At 33.1% G+C, this 19,938-nt stretch overlaps 1 protein-coding gene across 1 annotated transcript in view; it reads right to left on the bottom strand.

Annotated features, from left to right (window-relative positions):
* TONSL (tonsoku like, DNA repair protein) overlaps positions 1 to 19,938 on the bottom strand; it is a 94,132-nt gene that overhangs the window by 22,970 nt on the left and 51,224 nt on the right. Inside the window, exons 19-20 of the mRNA XM_086877294.1 lie at positions 16,925 to 17,507; positions 241 to 391 (exon numbers count right to left, since the gene is read on the bottom strand). Of these exons, the coding sequence (XP_086733420.1) occupies positions 241 to 391; positions 16,925 to 17,507 (734 nt within the window). The remainder of the gene's footprint in view (positions 1 to 240; positions 392 to 16,924; positions 17,508 to 19,938) is intronic.

Below are 19,938 nucleotides of genomic sequence, written 5' to 3'. Positions count from 1 at the left end.
AAATCCCCAAAAAACTCCCAAAAATATCCCAAAAAACTCCCAAAAAATCTCCAAAAAATCCTAAAAAAACTCCCAAAAAAGCTCCCAAAAAATCTCCGAAAAATCCCAAAAAAATAAAAAAAACCCCAAAAATTCCAAAAAAAAACTCCCAAAAAAACTCCCAAAAAATCCCAAAAAATTCCCAAAAAATTCCCATTCCCTTCCCGACATTCCCAACTCCCGAAATCCCGGCGTTCCCACCTCGTCTCCGGAGCTGAGCAGGTCGGTGACGGCGTCGTGAGGGGCCAGCAGGGCCCCGGCCTTGCGCAGCCTCAGCCGAGGGAAGGTTCCGGAAGCTCGCGAGAATCGCTCGGCCGCGCGCTCCGCCAGCCACGCCACGCTGTGCTCCCGCCTAGGGAATTCCCCAAAATCCCCCAAATTCCCGGGAATTCGGGCTTCTCAGAAATGTGGAAATTGGGGGATTTTAGGGGATTTTTTGAGGAATTTTTGGTGAAATTTCAGGGGTTTTTTTCTGTGGGAAGGTTCCGGAAGCTCGCGAGAGAATCGCTGTGCTCCCGCCTAGGGAATTCCCAAAATTCCCCAAATTCCCGGGAATTCGGGCTTCTCAGAAATGTGGAAATTGGGGAATTTTAGGGGATTTTTTGAGGAATTTTTGAGGCGTTTTTAGCGAATTTTTCTGGATTTTTAGAGAAATTTTTAATTGAAATTTTGAGGGTTTTCCTTGTGAATTTTTAGCGATTTTTTTTTATTTTGAGGGATTTTTTTGGAGATTATTTTGTGGATTTTTGGCAAAATTTGGGGGATTTCTTGTGAATTTTTGGTGATTTTTTTTATGATTTTTTGAAGGGATTTTTTTGGCAAAATTTGGAGGGAACGTTTCTGGATTTTACAGGATTTTTTAGAAGATTTTTTTACCAAATTTTGAAGAAATTTTTTGGTGAATTTCGGGGGATTTTTTGGGAGAATTTTTAGGCAAAATTCCAGAAATTTTGGAGAAATTTTTAAATGAAATTTTTGGAATTTTGCAGGGTTTTGTGAGGATTTTTTGGGGATTTTTGGGGAAATTTCAGGGGTTTTTTTCTGTGGGAAGGTTCCGGAAGCGCGAGAGAATCGCTGTGCTCCCGCCTACGGAATTCCCCAAATTCCCCAAATTCCCGGGAATTCGGGCTTCTCAGAAATGTGGAAATTGGGGGATTTTAGGGGATTTTTTGGGGACTTTTTGAGGCGTTTTTAGCGAATTTTTCGGGATTTTTGGAGAAATTTTTAATTGAAATTTTGAGGATTTTTCTTGTAAATTTTTAGAGATTTTTTTTATTTTGAGGGATTTTTTTTGGAGATTATTTTGTGGATTTTTGGCAAAATTTGGGGGATTCCTTGTGAATTTTTGGTGATTTTTTTAATGATTTTTGGGGGGATTTTTTTGGCAAAATTTGGAGGGAACGTTTCTGGATTTTACAGGATTTTTAAAGAGATTTTTTACCAAATTTTGAGGATTTTTGGGTGAATTTTGGGGGATTTTTTTTGAGAATTTTCAGGCAAAATTTCAGGGATTTTGGAGGAATTTTTTAATGAAATTTTTGGAATTTTGAAGGGATTTGTGAGGATTTTTTGGGGATTTTTGGTGAAATTTCAGGGGTTTTTATCTGAGGGAAGGTTCCGGAAGCGCGAGAGAATCGCTGTGCTCCCGCCTAGGGAATTCCCCAAATTCCCCAAATTCCCGGGAATTCGGGCTTCTCAGAAATGTGGAAATTGGGGAATTTTAGGGGATATTTTTAAGATTTTTTGAGGCGTTTTTAGCGAATTTTTCTGGATTTTTGGAGAAATTTTTAATTGAAATTTTGAGAATTTTCCTTGTGAATTTTTAGAGATTTTTTTTTATTTTGAGGGATTTTTTTTTGGAGATTATTTTGTGGATTTTTGGCAAAATTTGGGGGATTTCTTGTGAATATTTTATGATTTTTTGAGGGGATTTTTTTTGCAAAATTTTGAGGGAACGTTTCTGGATTTTTAGAGGATTTTTTAGAAGATTTTTTACCAAATTTTGAGGATTTTTTTGTGAATTTGGGGGATTTTTTTTTGAGAATTTTCAGGCAAAATTTCAGAAATTTTGGAGGAATTTTTTAATGAAATTTTTGGAATTTTGGAGGGATTAGTGAGGATTTTTTGGGGATTTTTGGTGAAATTTCAGGGGTTTTTTTCTGTGGGAAGGTTCCGGAAGCGCGAGAGAATCGCTGTGCTCCCGCCTAGGGAATTCCCCAAAATCCCCCAAATTCCCGGGAATTCGGGCTTCTCAGAAATGTGGAAATTGGGGAATTTTAGGGGATTTTTTGAGGAATTTTTGAGGCGTTTTTAGCGAATTTTTCTGGATTTTTAGAGAAATTTTTAATTGAAATTTTGAGAATTTTCCTTGTGAATTTTTAGAGATTTTTTTTTATTTTGAGGGATTTTTTTTTGGAGATTATTTTGTGGATTTTTGGCAAAATTTGGGGGATTTCTTGTGAATATTTTATGATTTTTTGAGGGGATTTTTTTTGCAAAATTTTGAGGGAACGTTTCTGGATTTTTAGAGGATTTTTTAGAAGATTTTTTACCAAATTTTGAGGATTTTTTTGTGAATTTGGGGGATTTTTTTTTGAGAATTTTCAGGCAAAATTTCAGAAATTTTGGAGGAATTTTTTAATGAAATTTTTGGAATTTTGGAGGGATTAGTGAGGATTTTTTGGGGATTTTTGGTGAAATTTCAGGGGTTTTTATCTGAGGGAAGGTTCCGGAAGCGCGAGAGAATCGCTGTGCTCCCGCCTAGGGAATTCCCCAAATTCCCCAAATTCCCGGGAATTCGGGCTTCTCAGAAATGTGGAAATTGGGGAATTTTAGGGGATTTTTTGAGGATTTTTTGAGGCGTTTTTAGCGAATTTTTTGTGATTTTTGGAGAAATTTTTAATTGAAATTTTGAGGGTTTTCCTTGTGAATTTTTAGAGATTTTTTTTTATTTTCAGGGATTTTTTTTTGGAGATTATTTTGTGGATTTTTGGCAAAATTTTGGGGACTTCTTGTGAATTTTTGGTGATTTTTTAATGATTTTTTGGGGGGATTTTTTTGGCAAAATTTGGAGGGAACGTTTGTGGATTTTACAGGATTTTTTAGAAGATTTTTTACCAAATTTTGAAGATTTTTTGGTGAATTTTGGGGGATTTTTTTTGAGAATTTTTAGGCAAAATTTCAGAAATTTTGGAGGAATTTTTTAATGAAATTTTTGGAATTTTGGAGGGATTAGTGAGGATTTTTTGGGGATTTTTGGTGAAATTTCAGGGGTTTTTTTCTGTGGGAAGGTTCCGGAAGCGCGAGAGAATCGCTGTGCTCCCGCCTAGGGAATTCCCCAAAATCCCCCAAATTCCCGGGAATTCGGGCTTCTCAGAAATGTGGAAATTGGGGAATTTTAGGGGATATTTTTAAGATTTTTTGAGGCGTTTTTAGCGAATTTTTCTGGATTTTTGGAGAAATTTTTAATTGAAATTTTGAGAATTTTCCTTGTGAATTTTTAGAGATTTTTTTTTATTTTGAGGGATTTTTTTTTGGAGATTATTTTGTGGATTTTTGGCAAAATTTGGGGGATTTCTTGTGAATATTTTATGATTTTTTGAGGGGATTTTTTTTGCAAAATTTTGAGGGAACGTTTCTGGATTTTTAGAGGATTTTTTAGAAGATTTTTTACCAAATTTTGAGGATTTTTTTGTGAATTTGGGGGATTTTTTTTTGAGAATTTTCAGGCAAAATTTCAGAAATTTTGGAGGAATTTTTTAATGAAATTTTTGGAATTTTGGAGGGATTAGTGAGGATTTTTTGGGGATTTTTGGTGAAATTTCAGGGGTTTTTTTCTGTGGGAAGGTTCCGGAAGCGCGAGAGAATCGCTGTGCTCCCGCCTACGGAATTCCCAAAATTCCCCAAATTCCCGGGAATTCGGGCTTCTCAGAAATGTGGAAATTGGGAAATTTTAGGGGATTTTTTGAGGAATTTTTGAGGCGTTTTTAGCGAATTTTTCGGGATTTTTGGAGAAATTTTTAATTGAAATTTTGAGGATTTTTCTTGTGAATTTTTAGAGATTTTTTTTATTTTGAGGGATTTTTTTTGGAGATTACTTTGTGGATTTTTGGCAAAATTTGGGGGATTTCTTGTGAATTTTTGGTGATTTTTTAATGATTTTTTTGGCAAAATTTGGAGGGAACGTTTCTGGATTTTAGAGGATTTTTTAGAAGATTTTTTACCAAATTTTGAGGATTTTTGGGTGAATTTTGGGGGATTTTTTGGGACAATTTTGAGGCAAGATTTCAGAAATTTTGGAGGAATTTTTTAATGAATTTTTTGGAATTTTGGAGGGATTTGTGAGGATTTTTTGGGGATTTTTGGTGAAATTTCAGGGGTTTTTTTTCTGTGGGAAGGTTCCGGAAGCGCGAGAGAATCGCTGTGCTCCCGCCTAGGGAATTCCCCAAATTCCCCAAATTCCCGGGAATTCGGGCTTCTCAGAAATGTGGAAATTGGGGGATTTTAGGGGATTTTTTGGGGACTTTTTGAGGCGTTTTTAGCGAATTTTTCTGGATTTTGGGAGAAATTTTTAATTGAAATTTTGAGAATTTTCCTTGTGAATTTTTAGAGATTTTTTTTATTTTGAGGGATTTTTTTGGGAGATAATTTTGGGGATTTTTGGCAAAATTTGGGGGATTTCTTGTGAATTTTTGGTGATTTTTTTTATGATTTTTTGGGGGGATTTTTTTGGCAAAATTTGGAGGGAACGTTTCTGGATTTTAGAGGATTTTTTAGAAGATTTTTTACCAAATTTTGAGGATTTTTTGGTGAATTTTGGGGGATTTTTTTTGAGAATTTTTAGGCAAAATTTCAAAAATTTTGGAGGAATTTTTAAATGAAATTTTTGGAATTTTGGAGGGATTTGTGAGGATTTTTTGGGGATTTTTGGTGAAATTTCAGGGGTTTTTTTCTGTGGGAAGGTTCCGGAAGCGCGAGAGAATCGCTGTGCTCCCGCCTACGGAATTCCCCAAATTCCCGGGAATTCGGGCTTCTCAGAAATGTGGAAATTGGGGAATTTTAGGGGATATTTTTAAGATTTTTTGAGGCGTTTTTAGCGAATTTTTCGGGATTTTTAGAGAAATTTTTAATTGAAATTTTGAGGATTTTCCTTGTGAATTTTTAGCGATTTTTTTTTTATTTTGAGGGATTTTTTTGGAAATTATTTTGTGGATTTTTGGCAAAATTTGGGGGATTTCTTGTGAATTTTTGGTGATTTTTTAATGATTTTTTGGGGGGATTTTTTTGGCAAAATTTTGAGGGAACGTTTCTGGATTTTACAGGATTTTTAAAGAGATTTTTTACCAAATTTTGAGGATTTTTGGGTGAATTTTGGGGGATTTTTTTTGGAGAATTTTTAGGCAAAATTTCAGAAATTTTGGAGGAATTTTTTAATGAAATTTTTGGAATTTTGGAGGGATTTGTGAGGATTTTTTGGGGATTTTTGGTGAAATTTCAGGGGGTTTTTTTCTGTGGGAAGGTTCCGGAAGCGCGAGAGAATCGCTGTGCTCCCGCCTACGGAATTCCCCAAATTCCCGGGAATTCGGGCTTCTCAGAAATGTGGAAATTGGGGAATTTTAGGGGATTTTTGAGGATTTTTTGAGGCATTTTTAGCGAATTTTTCAGGATTTTTGGGGAAATTTTTAATTGAAATTTTGAGGGTTTTCCTTGTGAATTTTTAGAGATTTTTTTTTTATTTTGGGGGATTTTTTGGGAGATTATTTTGTGGATTTTTGGCAAAATTTGAGGGATTTCTTGTGAATTTTTGGTGATTTTAAAGGAATTTTTTGGGAATTTTGGTGGATTTTAAGGGAATTTTTGGGAATTTTTAAGGGAATTTTGGGAACTTCTGTGGAATTTTCTCAGGATTTTAAGGGAATTTCTTGGGAACTTTTTGGGAATTTTGTGGGAATTTCTGGGGATTTTAGGGGGGATTTTTTTGGAAAAATTTTGAGGGAACATTTCTGGATTTTTAGAGGATTTTTAAAGAGATTTTTTACCAAATTTTGAGGATTTTTTGGTGAATTTTGGGGGATTTTTTGGGAGAATTTTGAGGCAAGATTTCAGAAATTTTGGAGAAATTTTTTAATGAATTTTTTGGAATTTTGGAGGGATTAGTGAGGATTTTTTGGGGATTTTTGGTGAAATTTCAGGGGTTTTTTCTGTGGGAAGGTTCCGGAAGCTCGCGAGAGAATCGCTGTGCTCCCGCCTACGGAATTCCCCAAATTCCCGGGAATTCGGGCTTCTCAGAAATGTGGGAATTGGGGAATTTTAGGGGATTTTTTGAGGAATTTTTGAGGCGTTTTTAGCGAATTTTTCTGGATTTTTAGAGAAATTTTTAATTGAAATTTTGAGGGTTTTCCTTGTGAATTTTTAGCGATTTTTTTTTATTTTGAGGGATTTTTTTGGAGATTATTTTGTGGATTTTTGGCAAAATTTGGGGGATTTCTTGTGAATTTTTGGTGATTTTTTTTATGATTTTTTGAAGGGATTTTTTTGGCAAAATTTGGAGGGAACGTTTCTGGATTTTACAGGATTTTTTAGAAGATTTTTTTACCAAATTTTGAAGAAATTTTTTGGTGAATTTCGGGGGATTTTTTGGGAGAATTTTTAGGCAAAATTCCAGAAATTTTGGAGAAATTTTTAAATGAAATTTTTGGAATTTTGCAGGGATTTGTGAGGATTTTTTGGGGAATTTTGGTGAAATTTCAGGGTTTTTTCTGTGGGAAGGTTCCGGAAGCGCGAGAGAATCGCTGTGCTCCCGCCTACGGAATTCCCCAAATTCCCGGGAATTCGGGCTTCTCAGAAATGTGGAAATTGGGAAATTTTAGGGGATTTTTTGGGGAATTTTTGAGGCGTTTTTAGCGAATTTTTCTGGATTTTTGGAGAAATTTTTAATTGAAATTTTGAGGATTTTCCTTGTGAATTTTTAGCGATTTTTTTTTTATTTTGAGGGATTTTTTTGGAGATTATTCTGTGGATTTTTGGCAAAATTTGGGGGATTTCTTGTGAATTTTTGGTGATTTTTTAATGATTTTTTGGGGGGATTTTTTTGGCAAAATTTTGAGGGAACGTTTCTGGATTTTACAGGATTTTTAAAGAGATTTTTTACCAAATTTTGAGGATTTTTGGGTGAATTTTGGGGGATTTTTTTTTGGACAATTTTTAGGCAAAATTTCAGGGACTTCGGAGGAATTTTTTAATGAAATTTTTGGAATTTTGAAGGGATTTGTGAGGATTTTTTGGGGATTTTTGGTGAAATTTCAGGGTTTTTTTTTCTGTGGGAAGGTTCCGGAAGCGCGAGAGAATCGCTGTGCTCCCGCCTACGGAATTCCCCAAATTCCCGGGAATTCGGGCTTCTCAGAAATGTGGAAATTGGGAAATTTTAGGGGATTTTTTTAAGATTTTTTGAGGCGTTTTTAGCGAATTTTTCTGGATTTTTGGAGAAATTTTTAATTGAAATTTTGAGGATTTTCCTTGTGAATTTTTAGAGATTTTTTTTTTCTTTTGAGGGATTTTTTTTGGAGATTATTTTGTGGATTTTTGACAAAATTTGGGGGATTTCTTGTGAATATTTTATGATTTTTTGAGGGGATTTTTTTTGCAAAATTTTGAGGGAACGTTTCTGGAGTTTTAGAGGATTTTTTAGAAGATTTTTTACCAAATTTTGAGGATTTTTGGGTGAATTTTGGGGGATTTTTTTTAGAGAATTTTTAGGCAAAATTTCAGGGATTTTGGAGGAATTTTTTAATGAAATTTTTGGAATTTTGGAGGGATTTGTGAGGATTTTTTGGGGATTTTTGGTGAAATTTCAGGGTTTTTTTTCTGTGGGAAGGTTCCGGAAGCGCGAGAGAATCGCTGTGCTCCCGCCTACGGAATTCCCCAAATTCCCCAAATTCCCGGGAATTCGGGCTTCTCAGAAATGTGGAAATTGGGAAATTTTAGGGGATTTTTTGAGGAATTTTTGAGGCGTTTTTAGCGAATTTTTCGGGATTTTTTGAGAAATTTTTAATTGAAATTTTGAGGATTTTTCTTGTGAATTTTTAGAGATTTTTTTTATTTTGAGGGATTTTTTTTGGAGATTATTTTGTGGATTTTTGGCAAAATTTGGGGGATTTCTTGTGAATTTTTGGTGATTTTTTAATGATTTTTTTGGCAAAATTTGGAGGGAACGTTTCTGGATTTTAGAGGATTTTTTAGAAGATTTTTTACCAAATTTTGAGGATTTTTGGGTGAATTTTGGGGGATTTTTTGGGACAATTTTGAGGCAAGATTTCAGAAATTTTGGAGGAATTTTTTAATGAAATTTTTGGAATTTTGGAGGGATTAGTGAGGATTTTTTTGGGATTTTTGGTGAAATTTCAGGGGTTTTTTTTCTGTGGGAAGGTTCCGGAAGCGCGAGAGAATCGCTGTGCTCCCGCCTACGGAATTCCCCAAATTCCCCAAATTCCCGGGAATTCGGGTTCTCAGAAATGTGGAAATTGGGGGATTTTAGGGGATTTTTTTGGGAATTTTTGGTGAAATTTCAGGGGTTTTTTTCTGTGGGAAGGTTCCGGAAGCGCGAGAGAATCGCTGTGCTCCCGCCTACGGAATTCCCCAAATTCCCCAAATTCCCAAAAATTCGGGCTTCTCAGAAATGTGGAAATTGGGGAATTTTAGGGGATATTTTTAAGATTTTTTGAGGCGTTTTTAGCGAATTTTTCGGGATTTTTAGAGAAATTATTAATTGAAATTTTGAGGATTTTCCTTGTGAATTTTTAGAGATTTTTTTTTTATTTTGAGGGATTTTTTTGGAGATTATTTTGTGGATTTTTGGCAAAATTTGGGGGATTTCTTGTGAATTTTTGGTGATTTTTTAATGATTTTTTGGGGGAATTTTTTGGCAAAATTTTGAGGGAACGTTTCTGGATTTTACAGGATTTTACAAGAGATTTTTTACCAAATTTTGAGGATTTTTGGGTGAATTTTGGGGGATTTTTTTTGGAGAATTTTTAGGCAAAATTTCAGGGATTTTGGAGGAATTTTTTAATGAAATTTTTGGAATTTTGCAGGGATTTGTGAGGATTTTTTGGGTATTTTTGGTGAAATTTCAGGGTTTTTTTCTGTGGGAAGGTTCCGGAAGCGCGAGAGAATCGCTGTGCTCCCGCCTACGGAATTCCCCAAATTCCCGGGAATTCGGGATTCTCAGAAATGTGGAAATTGGGGAATTTTAGGGGATTTTTTGGGAATTTTTTGAGGCGTTTTTAGCAAATTTTTCGGGATTTTTGGAGAAATTTTTAATTGAAATTTTGAGAATTTTCCTTGTGAATTTTTAGAGATTTTTTTTATTTTGAGGGATTTTTTTTGGAGATTATTTTGTGGATTTTCGGCAAAATTTGGAGGATTTCTTGTGAATTTTTGGTGATTTTTTTAATGATTCTTGGGGGGATTTTTTTGGCAAAATTTGGAGGGAACGTTTCTGGATTTTACAGGATTTTTAAAGAGATTTTTTACCAAATTTTGAGGATTTTTGGGTGAATTTTGGGGATTTTTTTTGGAGAATTTTTAGGCAAAATTTCAGAAATTTTGGAGAAATTTTTTAATGAAATTTTTGGAATTTTGGAGGGATTTGTGAGGATTTTTTGGGGATTTTTGGTGAAATTTCAGGGTTTTTTTCTGTGGGAAGGTTCCAGAAGCGCGAGAGAATCGCTGTGCTCCCGCCTAGGGAATTCCCCAAATTCCCCAAATTCCCGGGAATTCGGGCTTCTCAGAAATGTGGAAATTGGGGAATTTTAGGGGATTTTTTGAGGAATTTTTGAGGCGTTTTTAGCGAATTTTTCTGGATTTTTGGAGAAATTTTTAATTGAAATTTTGAGGATTTTCCTTGTGAATTTTTAGCGATTTTTTTTTTATTTTGAGGGATTTTTTTGGAAATTATTTTGTGGATTTTTGGCAAAATTTGGGGGATTTCTTGTGAATTTTTGGTGATTTTTTAATGATTTTTTGGGGGGATTTTTTTGGCAAAATTTTGAGGGAACGTTTCTGGATTTTACAGGATTTTTAAAGAGATTTTTTACCAAATTTTGAGGATTTTTGGGTGAATTTTGGGGGATTTTTTTTGGAGAATTTTTAGGCAAAATTTCAGAAATTTTGGAGGAATTTTTTAATGAAATTTTTGGAATTTTGGAGGGATTTGTGAGGATTTTTTGGGGATTTTTGGTGAAATTTCAGGGGGTTTTTTTCTGTGGGAAGGTTCCGGAAGCGCGAGAGAATCGCTGTGCTCCCGCCTACGGAATTCCCCAAATTCCCGGGAATTCGGGCTTCTCAGAAATGTGGAAATTGGGGAATTTTAGGGGATTTTTGAGGATTTTTTGAGGCATTTTTAGCGAATTTTTCAGGATTTTTGGGGAAATTTTTAATTGAAATTTTGAGGGTTTTCCTTGTGAATTTTTAGAGATTTTTTTTTTATTTTGGGGGATTTTTTGGGAGATTATTTTGTGGATTTTTGGCAAAATTTGAGGGATTTCTTGTGAATTTTTGGTGATTTTAAAGGAATTTTTTGGGAATTTTGGTGGATTTTAAGGGAATTTTTGGGAATTTTTATGGGAATTTTGGGAACTTCTGTGGAATTTTCTCAGGATTTTAAGGGAATTTCTTGGGAACTTTTTGGGAATTTTGTGGGAATTTCTGGGGATTTTAGGGGGGATTTTTTTGGAAAAATTTTGAGGGAACATTTCTGGATTTTTAGAGGATTTTTAAAGAGATTTTTTACCAAATTTTGAGGATTTTTTGGTGAATTTTGGGGGATTTTTTGGGAGAATTTTGAGGCAAGATTTCAGAAATTTTGGAGAAATTTTTTAATGAATTTTTTGGAATTTTGGAGGGATTAGTGAGGATTTTTTGGGGATTTTTGGTGAAATTTCAGGGGTTTTTTCTGTGGGAAGGTTCCGGAAGCTCGCGAGAGAATCGCTGTGCTCCCGCCTACGGAATTCCCCAAATTCCCGGGAATTCGGGCTTCTCAGAAATGTGGAAATTGGGGAATTTTAGGGGATTTTTTGGGGATTTTTTGAGGCGTTTTTAGCGAATTTTTCTGGATTTTTGGAGAAATTTTTAATTGAAATTTTGAGGATTTTCCTTGTGAATTTTTAGAGATTTTTTTTTATCTTGAGGGATTTTTTTTGGAGATTATTTTGTGGATTTTTGGCAAAATTTGGGGGATTTCTTGTGAATTTTTGGTGATTTTATGATTTTTTGAGGGGATTTTTTTGGCAAAATTTTGAGGGAACATTTCTGGATTTTACAGGATTTTTTAGAAGATTTTTTACCAAATTTTGAGGACTTTTTGGTGAATTTTGGGGGATTTTTTTTTGAGAATTTTCAGGCAAAATTTCAGAAATTTTGGAGGAATTTTTTAATGAAATTTTTGGAATTTTGGAGGGATTTGTGAGGATTTTTTGGGGATTTTTGGTGAAATTTCAGGGGTTTTTTCTGTAGGAAGGTTCCGGAAGCGCGAGAGAATCGCTGTGCTCCCGCCTACGGAATTCCCCAAATTCCCCAAATTCCCGGGAATTCGGGCTTCTCAGAAATGTGGAAATTGGGAAATTTTAGGGGATTTTTTGAGGAATTTTTGAGGCGTTTTTAGCGAATTTTTCGGGATTTTTGGAGAAATTTTTAATTGAAATTTTGAGGGTTTTCCTTGTGAATTTTTAGAGATTTTTTTTTATTTTGAGGGAATTTTTTTTGGAGATTATTTTGTGGATTTTTGGCAAAATTTGGGGGACTTCTTGTGAATTTTTGGTGATTTTTTTTATGATTTTTTGGGGGGATTTTTTTGCAAAATTTTGAGGGAACGTTTCTGGATTTTTAGAGGATTTTTTAGAAGATTTTTTACCAAATTTTGAGGATTTTTTGGTGAATTTTGGGGGATTTTTTTTGAGAATTTTTAGGCAAAATTTCAAAAATTTTGGAGAAATTTTTTAATGAAATTTTTGGAATTTTGGAGGGATTTGTGAGGATTTTTTGGGGATTTTTGGTGAAATTTCAGGGTTTTTTTTCTGTGGGAAGGTTCCGGAAGCGCGAGAGAATCGCTGTGCTCCCGCCTACGGAATTCCCCAAATTCCCCAAATTCCCGGGAATTCGGGCTTCTCAGAAATGTGGAAATTGGGGAATTTTAGGGAATTTTTTGAGGATTTTTTGAGGTGTTTTTAGCGAATTTTTCGGGATTTTTGGAGAAATTTTTAATTGAAATTTTGAGGGTTTTCCTTGTGAATTTTTAGCGATTTTTTTTTATTTTGAGGGATCTTTTTTAGAGATTATTTTGTGGATTTTTGGCAAAATTTGGGGGATTTCTTGTGAATTTTTGGTGATTTTTTTTATGATTTTTGGGGGGATTTTTTTGGCAAAATTTGGAGGGAACGTTTCTGGATTTTAGAGGATTTTAAAGAGATTTTTTACCAAATTTTGAGGATTTTTTGGTGAATTTTGGGGGATTTTTTTTGAGAATTTTTAGGCAAAATTTCAAAAATTTTGGAGAAATTTTTTAATGAAATTTTTGGAATTTTGGAGGGATTTGTGAGGATTTTTTGGGGATTTTTGGTGAAATTTCAGGGTTTTTTTCTGTGGGAAGGTTCCGGAAGCGCGAGAGAATCGCTGTGCTCCCGCCTACGGAATTCCCCAAATTCCCCAAATTCCCGGGAATTCGGGCTTCTCAGAAATGTGGAAATTGGGGAATTTTAGGGGATTTTTTGAGGATTTTTTGAGGTGTTTTTAGCGAATTTTTCGGGATTTTTGGAGAAATTCTTAAGTGAAATTTTGAGGATTTTCCTTGTGAATTTTTAGCGATTTTTTTTTTTCTTTTCAGGGATTTTTCTGGAGATTATTCTGTGGATTTTTGGCAAAATTTGGGGGATTTCTTGTGAATTTTTGGTGATTTTTTTTATGATTTTTTGGGGGGATTTGTTTGGCAAAATTTTGAGGGAACGTTTCTGGATTTTTAGAGGATTTTTTAGAAGATTTTTTACCAAATTTTGAGGATTTTTTTGTGAATTTCGGGGAATTTTTTGGGAGAATTTTTAGGCAAAATTCCAGAAATTTTGGAGGAATTTTTTAATGAAATTTTTGGAATTTTGGAGGGATTAGTGAGGATTTTTTGGGGATTTTTGGTGAAATTTCAGGGGTTTTTTCTGTGGGAAGGTTCCGGAAGCACGAGAGAATCGCTGTGCTCCCGCCTACGGAATTCCCCAAATTCCCGGGAATTCGGGCTTCTCAGAAATGTGGAAATTGGGGGATTTTAGGGGATTTTTTTGGGATTTTTTGGTGAAATTTCAGGGGTTTTTTTCTGTGGGAAGGTTCCGGAAGCTCGCGAGAGAATCGCTGTGCTCCCGCCTACGGAATTCCCCAAATTCCCCAAATTCCCGGGAATTCGGGCTTCTCAGAAATGTGGGAATTGGGGAATTTTAGGGGATGTTTTGAGGATTTTTTGAGGTGTTTTTAGCAAATTTTTTGTGATTTTTGGAGAAATTTTTAATTGAAATTTTGAGGGTTTTCCTTGTGAATTTTTAGAGATTTTTTTTTATTTTGAGGGATTTTTTTTGGAGATTATTTTGTGGATTTTTGACAAAATTTGGGGGATTTCTTGTGAATATTTTATGATTTTTTGAGGGGATTTTTTTTGCAAAATTTTGAGGGAACGTTTCTGGACTTTTAGAGGATTTTTTAGAAGATTTTTTACCAAATTTTGAGGATTTTTGGGTGAATTTTGGGGGATTTTTTTTGGAGAATTTTTAGGCAAAATTTCAGAAATTTTGGAGAAATTTTTTAATGAAATTTTTGGAATTTTGGAGGGATTTTATGGGATTTTTTGGGGATTTTTGGTGAAATTTCAGGGGTTTTTTTCTGTGGGAAGGTTCCGGAAGCGCGAGAGAATCGCTGTGCTCCCGCCTACGGAATTCCCCAAATTCCCCAAATTCCCGGGAATTCGGGCTTCTCAGAAATGTGGAAATTGGGGAATTTTAGGGGATTTTTTGGGAATTTTTGGTGAAATTTCAGGGGTTTTTTTCTGTGGGAAGGTTCCGGAAGCGCGAGAGAATCGCTGTGCTCCCGCCTAGGGAATTCCAAAATTCCCCAAATTCCCGGGAATTCGGGCTTCTCAGAAATGTGGAAATTGGGGAATTTTAGGGGATTTTTTGAGCATTTTTTGAGGCGTTTTTAGCGAATTTTTCTGGATTTTTGGAGAAATTTTTAATTGAAATTTTGAGGGTTTTCCTTGTGAATTTTTAGAGATTTTTTTTTATTTTGAGGGATTTTTTTTGGAGATTATTCTGTGGATTTTTGGCAAAATTTGGGGGATTTCTTGTGAATTTTTGGTGATTTTTTTTATGATTTTTTGGGGGGATTTTTTTGGCAAAATTCTGAGGGAACGTTTCTGGATTTTTAGAGGATTTTTTAGAAGATTTTTTACCAAATTTTGAGGATTTTTGGGTGAATTTTGGGGGATTTTTTGGGAGAATTTTTAGGCAAAATTTCAGAAATTTTGGAGAAATTTTTTAATGAAATTTTTGGAATTTTGGAGGGATTTGTGAGGATTTTTTGAGGATTTTTGGTGAAATTTCAGGGTTTTTTTCTGTGGGAAGGTTCCGGAAGCGCGAGAGAATCGCTGTGCTCCCGCCTAGGGAATTCCCAAAATTCCCCAAATTCCCGGGAATTCGGGCTTCTCAGAAATGTGGAAATTGGGGAATTTTAGGGGATTTTTTGGGGATTTTTTGAGGTGTTTTTAGCGAATTTTTCGGGATTCTTTGAGAAATTTTTAATTGAAATTTTGAGGGTTTTCCTTGTGAATTTTTAGAGATTTTTTTTTTATTTTGAGGGATTTTTTTTGGAGATTATTTTGTGGATTTTTGGCAAAATTTGGGGGATTTCTTGTGAATTTTTGGTGATTTTATGATTTTTTGAGGGGATTTTTTTGGCAAAATTTTGAGGGAATATTTCTGGATTTTACAGGATTTTTTAGAAGATTTTTTACCAAATTTTGAGGATTTTTTGGTGAATTTTGGGGGATTTTTTTTGGAGAATTTTGAGGCAAAATTTCAGAAATTTTGGAGGAATTTTTTAATGAAATTTTTGGAATTTTGGAGGGATTTGTGAGGATTTTTTGGGGAATTTTTGGTGAAATTTCAGGGTTTTTTTCTGTGGGAAGGTTCCGGAAGCGCGAGAGAATCGCTGTGCTCCCGCCTACGGAATTCCCCAAATTCCCCAAATTCCCGGGAATTCGGGCTTCTCAGAAATGTGGAAATTGGGGAATTTTAGGGGATTTTTTGGGAATTTTGCTGGATTTTTTGGGGAATTTTCTGTGAATTTTTAGGAATTCTTTGGGGTTTTTTTTTCTGAATTTTTTTGGTTTTGTAGGAGATTTTTGAGGGAAATTGTGGGAATTTTCTGTGAATTTTTAGGAATTCTTTGGGATTTTTGGGGGGATTTTTTTTTATTTTTATGGAGATTTTCGAGCGAAATTTGGGGAATTTTTCTGTGAATTTTTAGGAATTCTTTGGGGTTTTTTTCCTGAATTTTTTTGATTTTGTGGGGGATTTTTAAGTGAAATTTTGATGGGTTTTTTGTGAGTTTTTCTAAGAATGTTTTTATGAATTTTCAGGGATTTTTTTATTTTGGGGGATTTTTTGAGAGATTATTTTGAGAATTTTTGGCAAAATTCTAGGGGTTTTTTGTGAATTCTTTTGGGGTTTTTTGAGAATTCTTTACAAATTTTGGAGGAGTTTTGGGGATTTTTTGGCGAAATTTTTGGGATTTCTGAGGGAATTTTTTTTTGGATTTCAGAGGATTTTTTAGGAGAATTTTTTGCCAAATTTTGAGAATTTTTTTGTGAATTTTGGGGGTTTTTTTGGAGGATTTTTGGCAAAATTTCAGGGATTTTGGGTGATTTTTTAAATGAAATTTCTGGATTTTGGGGGAAATTTGATGGGATTTTTCCAGAACATTTTCAGAAATTTTGAGAGAATTTAATGGGATTTTTGAAGAATATTTTTGGGAATTTTGGGAGAATTTTATGGAATTTTTGGAGAAATTTTTGGGAATTTTGGCAGAATTTTATGAGTTTTTTCCAGGATATTTTTGGGAATTTGGGAGAATTTTCTGAGAATTTTGGGGTGAATTTTAAAGGATTTTTCCAGGACATTTTTGGGAATTTTGAGAGAATTTCCTAGGAATTTTGGGAGAAATTTTATGGGATTTTTGACGAATATTTTTGGGAATTTTGGGAGAATTTTCTGGGATTTTTGGGAGAATTTTGGGGAATTTTGGGAGAATTTTATAGGATTTTTCCAGGATATTTTTGGGAATTGTGAGAGAATTTCCTAGGAATTTTGGGAGAAATTTTGTGGGATTTTTGACGAATATTTTTGGGACTTTTGGGAGAATTTTTTGGGATTTTTGGGACTTTTGGGAAAATTTTATGGGATTTTTGGGAGAATTTTTGGGAACTTTGGGAGAATTTCATAGGATTTTTCCAGGATATTTTTGGGAATTTTGAGAGAATTTTTCTGGGAATTTTGAGGGAATTTTATGGGATTTTTGAAGGATATTTTATGGGATTTTTCCAGGATATTTTTGGGAATTTTTGGGGAATTTTCTGAGAATTTTGGGAGAATTTTATGGGATTTTTTCCAGGATATTTTTGGGAATTTTGGGAGAATTTTCTGGGATTTTTCCAGGACATTTCCAGGAATTTTGGGATGATTTCCCAGCATTTTTGGCTTTTTTTTCCCCCCCAAATCCCCTGGCTAAAATTCCACAATTTCCACCGGAATTTTATGGAATTCCCACCTCAAAAATTCCCAGAATAACTTGGAATTCTCACCTGGGCGCCACCGGGATGAGGAAAACGTCGTCCTGGATTCGGATCCGGATGCGCAGGACGGGAATCTGGGAAGAATTCCCGGAAGATTCCGGAATTTCCGAGGAATTCAGGATAACCCCGGAAGATTCCGGAACTTCGGGCTCGATCCCAGAAAATTCCTGCCGATCTCTGGGATCCTCCCCGGAATCCTCCGGAATTTGGGATTCCCGAGACGAAGCTTTGGATGTTCCGGGCTTGGGGATTTGGTGATCCCGACGAGATTCCCGGAATTCCCAAGGATTTTTCCGGGCTTTTTTTCGGGATGGTCCCAAATCGTCTTCCAGCCAATCTTCCTGCTCCAGGAATTCTTCCAGCGGGATCAAGGCGGGTTTGGGAATTTGGGGTGGAAATTTGGGATTTTCTGGGGGAAATTTGGGATTTTCTCCGCCGTTTTTTCCCGCTTTTCCCAAATCCCGGTTTTTTTCCGGCTTTTCGGCCTCTGGAATTCGCTGGCGCTTCCGGAGGGGACTCGGAGGGGCCCCGATCCCGGGATTTGGGGGTTGGGATTTTGGGATTTGGGATTCCTGAGGAGGATCAGGAAGGGCTGGAAAAAGGGAAAAAAATCGGGATTAAGGTCGGGAAAAATTGGGGGAAATCGGGAAAAATCAGGAAGGAAAGAAATTTGGGATGGGGGCGTGGAATTCCCAAAAAAAAATGGGATGGGGGTGGAAAAATTCTGGAAAAATGAGGAATTGGGGCAGAGAATTCCCAAGAAAAATGTGGAAAATATTGGAATAATAATAACAATAATAATAATAATAATAATAATAATAATAATAATAATAATAATAATAATAATAATAATAATAATAATAATAATAATAATAATAATAATAACTTATATTTAATGCAATAATAAATAATATTGTTAATAAATAATAAATATAAAAATTAATATAATAATAGTTATTGTAACATAATTTAATAATAATTCTATGCTAAATACACTATCATTATCATTATTATTATTATTACTATTATTACTGTTACTATTATTATTATTGTTATTATTATTGTTATTATTATTGTTATTATTGTTATTATTATTGTTATTATTATTGTTATTATTGTTATATTATTATTATTATTATCATTATTATTATTATTATTATTATTATTATTATTATTATTATTATTATTATTATTATTATTATTATTAATTTCAGAAAAATATTCAAAAAACCAGAAAATATCAGAAAAAAATTGGAAAAAAATTCCTCAAAAAATTATTCAAAATCCCCAAATATTTAAAAAAAAATTAAAATTAATTAAGAAATAAAAATGAACGCTGAAAAAAAAATTTTAAAAAAATCAGAGAAAAATAGAAAAATATTTCCCCAAATATAAAAAAAACCAAAGAAATCAGGAAAGTTAAAAACCAGGAAAAAAAAACCAAAACCTCAAAAAAATCAGAAAAAAACCCCTCTCAAAATAATGAAGAAAAATTTCAAAATTCCAAAAATATAAATATTTAAAATCCCTAAAAAAACCTAAAAAAACCCTGAAAAAAATAATAAAAAAAATGTTAAAAAAATCCAAACGTTCCCCAAAAATCCTGAAATAAACCCTGAAAAAAACTGAAAATAATTCCAAATTAAATTTGAAAAGAATCAGAAAAAAAATCTCTCCAAAAACAAACCCAAAAAATAAAAAACATGAAAAAAATAAAAAAAAATTTCAATAAATAAAAAATCCTAAAAAAAATTAAAAACTGAAAAAAATTTTTAAAAAAGAAAAAAATAAGAAAAAATTTTTTTAAAAAAAGAAGTAATTTTAAAAAACTCAAGAAAATAATCAGAAATAGGGAAAAGATATTAAAAAAAGAAAAAAATAGAAAAAAAATTTTAAAAAAAGGAAAAAAATTCTAAAAAAAATATGAAAATATATAAAAAATTGGGAAAAAATATTTTAAAAAACCCCAAAGAATAACAAATAAATGGGGAAAAAAAATAAGAAAATTTGGAAAAAAATAAAAATTATGAAAAAGTAATTAAAAAGTGAGGAAAAAAATTCTGAAGTATATATATATATATATAAAAGAAAATAAATAAAAAGAATCTCAAAAAAATAACAAATAAATGGAAAAAAAGTGGGGAAAAATTAAAAAAAACCTGAAAAAATAGTAAAAGTGGGGGGAAAAATAATAAAAAAAACCTGATGAAATAAAAAACAGATGGGGAAAAAAATGAAAGAAAATCAGAAAGAGGGAAAAAATAAAAAAATCTAAAAATGGTCAAAAATATGAAGAAAATATAAAAAAAACCTGAAAAAAATAACAAAAAACGAGGCAAAGTTTTTAAAAAATTCTAGAAAAAAAGAAGAAAAATCCAAAAAAAATCTGAAAAAATAAAGAAAAATAAGGAAAAATTTAAATAAAAACTGGAAAAAAATGGGGAAAAATCAAAAAGCAATCTGAAAAAAAATAACAAAAAATGAGAAAAAACTAAAAAACAAAAATCTGGAAAAAATAGAGAAAAAAACCCTCAAAGAATAACAAAAAGTGAGGAAAAATTTTAAAAAAATCTGGGAAAATAAATGGAGAAACAAATAAAAAAAAAATCTGAAAAAACAACAAAAAATGAGGAAAAATTTTTTAAAAATCTGGGAAAAAAATGGGGAAAGAAATCCAAAAAAACCCTGAAAAAATAACAAAAAATCAGGAAAAATTAGGAAAAAAAAATCTAGGAAAAAAATGAGGAAAAAAAATTAAAAAAAGCTGAAAAAAGAGAAAAAAAAAAAAGAAGAAAAATTTAAGAAAATCTGGAATAAATGGGGAAATCCAAAAAATATCTGAAAAAATGACAAAAAAACGAGAAAAAAAAAATTTTAAAAATCTGGCAAAAATTGAGGGGAAAAAAAATTTAAAAAAATCACCAAAAAAATAAAAAAAAAAATTGGAAAAAAATCAGAAAAAATTTAAAAAAATTAAAAATAACCGGAAAAAAAATCTGAATAAAATTTTATTAAAATTTTAT

Source organism: Cyanistes caeruleus, chromosome 1 (genome assembly GCF_971803275.1).
Source record: "Cyanistes caeruleus chromosome 1, bCyaCae1.hap1.1, whole genome shotgun sequence".
NCBI classification, from domain to species: Eukaryota; Metazoa; Chordata; class Aves; order Passeriformes; family Paridae; genus Cyanistes; species Cyanistes caeruleus.
Note: the sequence above shows the minus strand (reverse complement) of the source record. Positions and strands in the feature narration are given on the sequence as shown.